Here is a 6,320-nt window from a genome sequence, read left to right as displayed (position 1 = left end):
CACATTTCAATCTTTCTTTGTTTCTCCTTGTGATTTCGATCTAATTTGCTAAAGTTTTGATTTAAAAAAATAATTTTCTAAAATTAGTTTTTAAAAACAACTTTTTAAAAATAATTATAGTTATATATAATAAAATAGAAAAATGATTTTAATAAATATGAATGACAAATTTATATTTGATGAAGTTATTTTTAATATTTAAAATACCTTTAAAATAAAAAATTATATATATATATAATAAAAAACAAGAATAAATATAAATATTTAATAATATATAAAGTGATCTTAAAATTTTTAACTTAAAAAAATGTTTTTTTAATATATTTTAAGGTTAAAAACACACACACAAAAATTATTGTCCACTCTAAAAAAAAAACATAATCATAGGGTTAATAATCAAATTTATTCTTGAAAGATTATTCATGTTTTAAATTGATTTTTAAATAATTTTTTTAGTTATATTAGTCTGTGAAAGATAAAATATAAGTCAAATTGATCATTCCGTTAGTTGGATAATAACGTGATAGGTTAATGTTACGTGTCACAAAATAATTAGTTGACGTATCAGATTAGTGACATGCCACATGCCACATGTCATTTAACATGTTATAAATTTATCTATAATTAAATTAGTCCCTAAAACTATATATGTAATTTTATCCCTAAAATTTAAAAAATTAATCAAATTAATTCTTATATAAATTTTTATAATATTAAATTTTTAATATTTATTAATCCTACTCATTTTAATTTTATTTTTTTACACCTTAATAAAGAATTTTTTCATATAAAATAATTAAAATAATTAAATTATTACAAAATTAATTTCTCATATGTATTTTTAGATTTTTCATTTTCAAATTCTAATTTTTTGTAGTGAAATTTTTTATATAAATAATTGTATCAAACTATTGTTAATTTATTATCTATCTATTATATATTACTATTTTTATAACTAAAATATCATACATGTTATTCTCTTATTTTAATTGAAATTAATTTTTTTTTCCAAAACTAATGAGTTCTCTCCTCTTCTTTTTCCTTTTTTCCATCTCATTTTTTCACCTACTCTACATCTTTTATATATTATTGACAATAATTAATTATAAATTTAACAATTAAAATATGTAACATGATATTCTCTAATTATAATTAAAATTAAAAATAAAATATTAAAATTAAAATTGGAATATAACTATATTATATATTTATATTACTAATTTAACAACTAAAATATGTCATAAGGCACTCTCTCATTAAAATTAATATGAAATATTTTCTTTTAAAATTAATAATTTTTTTTCATCCTCTTATTATGGACAAAAACACTAGTTAGATACTAAAAGTTTTAATATTTTAGATTTCACTAAATAAATATAATAGATATTTTAAATATTTTAATTTTTTAGATTTCACTAAATAAATATAGTATTTATTTTAAAAAATTATATTAAAATATTAAGATTCAAAAAGTAATTCCATAAATTAATTTTTTAATTATTGAATTCTATCATATAATTAAAAAAATAAAAATTATTATTTTAAAAAATTAAAAAATTTAAATTTTAAAATAACTATTATATTATTTAATAATATTTAAAATATTAAATTTTTAAATATATAATCAATATTTGATAAATTTATTTAAATAAAAAATTATAATTTAAAAATATAAAAATTTAAAATACAAATGACAACATAATTTTATAATAATTTAATTATTTTTACTATTTTATGTAAAATTTTTTTATTAAAATTTAAAAAATAATATTAAAATTAATAGTATTAAAAAAATTTTAATTTTAATATTAAAAAAATAAAAAAATTTATATAAAATCTAATTTTTTTGATAATTCTATGAAAATTAATTTAAATTTTTAAAAATTATTTTAATAATAAATCACCTTTTTACATATTAAATAACACATAACCTATCACTAATTTAACACGTCAGCTAATATTTTATAACACATAACATTAACCCCCACCACTCCATAATCTTTTATAAACAAATTTAAGTATTAACTCCGTAACCATAGTATCTCCGAGAAAAACTTTACCAAGTCTTCGTCTTCATATTTTCGGATTTTCCTATTTCTCCTCTTTTCAATCTTATCTCCTCTTTCTGTAGAAAGACCCTTGAACCTAGGTAAGACCCGATTCATCAAAATTCATATCGCTCAATTTCATCATCACCATTTTCTGTTCCTATTAGAGGTTTATCACTTCTCTCTACGCTCTTACTAGCTATCTCATGTAGCCGCTTTTTTCTTTCCTTTTTCTTTTCATTTTCTTTTTCTTTTTCTGGTCATGTAATCAAGTCATGAAGCCCTAGTGAAAATGAAAATTTCATGTGCACTTTACTTGGATTAATTAATCGATGATGAGAAGTTTCAACGTTTTAGGCTTCTAAGCTTAGACTTTCCACATTTTTTCATTTTCATTGATCATTCCGTGGACTCAACAGTAATTTGAAAAGATCTAATTTGTTTTTAACTTAGCTGTTCGATCTCAGATTTTATTGGTTTTACTGTTTTCTTTACTGCAAGGATGGATGGATTGTAATCTCATTCACGCGAAAATTCAAAGGATTCTTAGATATAGAAATACAAGTAGTCAAGGCTGTCAATATGAGTAATATGAGTAATGATGGATTATGATTTTTTTTTTTTTTTTATAAATCTGTTTAGTGGTATTAAGTAAGATCTCTACATTACTTTATGATTCGTTTGCAGAGATTTTGTTGAAAAATGGCGGAAGAGAAGTCAACCATTGCAAAAGATGTCACTGAAGTAAGTCAAATGTTAAACCGCACCTTGTTATCTGTCTCAATAATCAAAACATTTTAGCTTGAAGTCTTATATGATTGGGAAATGTTGCTATTTATTTATTTGTTTATTATCACAGTTAATTGGGAAGACTCCGTTGGTGTATCTCAACCATGTTGTCGATGGGTGTGTCGCCCAAATCGCTGCTAAGCTGGAAATGATGGAGCCCTGCTCCAGTGTCAAAGATAGGTATATAGAAATCTTCTTTCTTATATCTGAAAGTGTTGGGCTGCAAATGTATGGTTTTTTAATCCTTTTATGTTGTTGAGGTGACTTAACTTTTAATTTTATAGTGATAGTGATTTTTGTGTTGTTGAGATTACCGAGCTGTTAATTTTGTAGTCTTTTGTGTTGTTGAGATTGCTTAGTTCAATTTTTGAGGTTCTAATAGGTGATATATTCTAATTGGCATTAAGGAACCTATTGTTGTCCATATATTGTTAATGTTTAAGTTTTTCCTTTGCAGGATAGGATATAGCATGATTGCAGATGCTGAGGAGAAGGGACTAATTCATCCGGGTGAAGTAAGTTTTGTTTTTGACCTTCTTTCCTGCTCTGATATTTCAATTCATTTATCACCGACACTTCATATCGCATAAAAACTTCGTTCTACCCTTTGTTTAGGCTTTATTATATGTAGATGGTAGATTTTATGTAATTCTTTCTGAAATTGATATTTTGTTGCTCTCCAGTTTTAAAATGTTGAAATTGGAGTTTTTCAGTAAATACTCAGTGAATTGATATCAATTTATCAATACACTGCTGCCGTTCAACCATCCTTAGCAATTCGTACTTGGGAAGTTTTTGTTTTGATGTTGGATGAATAAAAGAGGAATTAACAGGCTTGAAATTGTTTTTTGTATTGTAGAGTATCCTCATTGAGCCTACCAGCGGAAATACTGGCATTGGTTTGGCATTCATGGCTGCTGCCAAGGGTTATAAACTTATTATAACCATGCCAGCTTCAATGAGCCTTGAAAGAAGAACCATTCTTCGAGCTTTTGGAGCCGAGTTGGTTCTCACAGATCCGGCAAAAGGTATGAAAGGAGCTGTTTCAAAGGCCGAAGAGATATTAGCAAAGACCCCAAATGCTTATATTCTTCAGCAGTTTGAAAATCCTGCTAACCCAAAGGTATTAATTCTGTCCTTGTATTGTATTATGAGAATCAATTGGTTGAAAAGAATTAACTAACTAGCTCTCTTCATCCTCTTCAAAGATCCACTATGAAACCACTGGACCAGAGATCTGGAAGGGGTCTGGTGGTAAAGTTGATGCTCTTGTTTCTGGGATTGGGACTGGAGGTACAGTAACGGGTGCTGGGAAATATCTGAAAGAGCAGAACCCTAATATTAAGGTTAGGCTTTTAATTTTCATTCATATTAACAGTTTTATTTTTCTAGTCTATCCGTTGTTTGACTTACACCTATTCTCTTGTTTTTAGCTCTATGGTATCGAACCAGTTGAAAGTCCAGTATTGTCTGGAGGGAAACCTGGTAAGAGTCTTAATTCTTCTGAATTTCATTTATGCCATTGGTCTCTGTTTCCCAAATAAACATATAGGTGTTTTGACAGTTCTTTGGAGAGTATCGTTGGTCACAGTCTTTATAGAGGGATACATCTTATTGTTGAGTTCTTGTTCATATACTTTGCTTCTCTTATTTTACACTTTAGAAGCATTTTAAACACTTGTAAACTCATGAGCTCATGTATAGCTCAGCATGTGCGCTCCTCTCATATAAAATAAAAAGAAAATGTTGTACTACTTGCATTTTTTTCTTTGTTGATAAAAAAATATCATTAAGACCGAGAGAAGAGATGAAACAAGATAGAGGACAAGATTATTAACCTTTTAGTCTACATTCATCTGTATGGTTGTATTGAAACTTATCAAATGCCTTTTCTAGTTATCATTCCCCTGACAAATGCATTGTTTGTGTACAAGGTCCTCATAAGATCCAAGGAATTGGTGCTGGCTTCATCCCTGGTGTTTTGGATGTCAATTTACTTGATGAAGTTATCCAAGTAAGGCATCTATTTTTTAATTTAAATTTAAATAATGTGTGTTTAGTTTGTGTGTGTGTGTGTGTGTGTGTGTTTTTATGTGTAATAATCTGATGCAACTTTTCCTTGGGAAGACCAGAAGGACATTAAATCATTGCATAGACAGGGCCAGGAGTTCTGATAATTTGACCTAGCAATGTGATGTGACAGTCCTGTACACTTTTTTTTTTCACTCAGGGATTGATGGTGACACATAATATTATTTGTTTTTGTAGATTTCTAGTGAAGAAGCTATTGAAACTGCGAAACTTCTAGCGTTGAAAGAGGGTCTGTTGGTAAGTTCCCCTGAAAGATATTTCAAAGGGGATCCTCCTCCAAATTTGTTTAGATGCTTAGCCTTTTCTACTTGCATGATTAAAGGGAATATTTTTTAATGTTATTCTGTGTTTTTTATGAACATGAATTGCAGGTGGGGATATCATCTGGTGCTGCTGCAGCTGCTGCAATTAGGATTGCAAAGAGGCCTGAAAATGCTGGAAAACTCATTGTTGTAAGTTTGCACTCGTTCTGTTCATCTTGTATTAAAATGCAGTTATTATAGCTGTCTTCTTAATTGGTTTTCTTGAATCAACCTCCGGGTTTCCTCATTATATTGAATAAGGATTATTAAATATGCCATATTCGAGAACTAACACACTCATCGGGTGCCTGAATAGGTGGTCTTCCCAAGCTTTGGTGAGCGTTATCTTTCGTCTGTGCTATTTGAATCCGTGAAGCGAGAAACAGAGAACATGGTCTTCGAGCCCTGAACTTCTTAGAAAATTGTGCTTAAATCTGAAGTAGGAGGCTTTGTCAGAGCTTTTCAAGTTGAAGCTTTTGGTTGGCTTTGATATGCCTTTGCCATATTTATCTGGAACATGATTAGCTCTCCTATTCCTTGTAAATTGACTTCAATTGAATAATGCCGTCTCATGTGGTGCTTTTGAGATGTTTGAACTAATTCATAAAAGGCAGTGTTACCTCACGGAATTTATATCTGTTAACCATCCATATTTATGTTTTGTAGGGGGTTCTTCATAATCTTTAACAAAATGGTTTCAAAAACTAAAATCAGAAAATGCCATTGTTTCTTTTATGAATCTCTGTAAATGAGCCTCATCACCATAGACAACTGCGACGGTATCAAATAAGTGTATTTTAGGGATGGGAACGGCGTGGGGGTGGGGGTGGAGATGCCAGATGCCTCCTCATTCCCCGTCCTCGCCCCCAGATTTGTTATCTGTCTTTGACCTTTGTTATGGGAGAATATTGTCTTCCATCCCTATTTGTCGCGGGATCTATTTTCCATTTTTCTAATAGTTCTGGTTGATCATTAATTTTTATAAGAATAGGGCGGTAAGCATTCATCATATGCAAAAATCAAAAGATTTTATACAAAAATACTAAATGGCAGATAGTGACCTTTTTTGAGCTGACACGGTTTTCGGGGT

The 6,320-nt window shown here is 28.8% G+C and overlaps 1 protein-coding gene across 2 annotated transcripts; it reads left to right on the top strand.

Annotated features, from left to right (window-relative positions):
• The first annotated feature begins 2,012 nt into the window (after nt 1-2,012).
• Nucleotides 2,013-5,867, top strand: LOC130948710 (cysteine synthase). 2 transcript variants are annotated; one of them, XM_057877554.1, is made up of 11 exons: nt 2,013-2,149; nt 2,736-2,792; nt 2,908-3,017; nt 3,295-3,352; nt 3,697-3,960; nt 4,046-4,183; nt 4,271-4,322; nt 4,772-4,851; nt 5,106-5,165; nt 5,300-5,380; nt 5,547-5,867. In XM_057877554.1, the coding sequence occupies exons 2-11, from the start codon at nt 2,751-2,753 to the stop codon at nt 5,637-5,639; spliced, it is 978 nt and encodes a 325-aa protein (XP_057733537.1). In that variant the 5' UTR covers nt 2,013-2,149; nt 2,736-2,750; the 3' UTR covers nt 5,640-5,867. The 2 variants fall into 2 exon arrangements, with proteins under 2 accessions (XP_057733537.1, XP_057733538.1); XM_057877555.1 differs by having other exon boundaries at nt 2,023-2,217.
• The last annotated feature ends 453 nt before the right edge of the window (nt 5,868-6,320 follow it).

This window comes from Arachis stenosperma, chromosome 9 (genome assembly GCF_014773155.1).
Source record: "Arachis stenosperma cultivar V10309 chromosome 9, arast.V10309.gnm1.PFL2, whole genome shotgun sequence".
NCBI lineage: Eukaryota > Viridiplantae > Streptophyta > Magnoliopsida > Fabales > Fabaceae > Arachis > Arachis stenosperma.
This window is presented reverse-complemented; position numbering and strand designations above follow the sequence as displayed.

Bases quoted from the DNA above. Each gene is read 5' to 3' on its own strand.
- LOC130948710 (XM_057877554.1), top strand. From the start codon at position 2,751: ATGGCGGAAGAGAAGTCAACCATTGCAAAAGATGTCACTGAA. The intron at 4,852-5,105 runs GTAAGGCATCTA...TTGTTTTTGTAG, and splicing joins TACTTGATGAAGTTATCCAA to ATTTCTAGTGAAGAAGCTAT. The intron at 5,166-5,299 runs GTAAGTTCCCCT...CATGAATTGCAG, and splicing joins CGTTGAAAGAGGGTCTGTTG to GTGGGGATATCATCTGGTGC.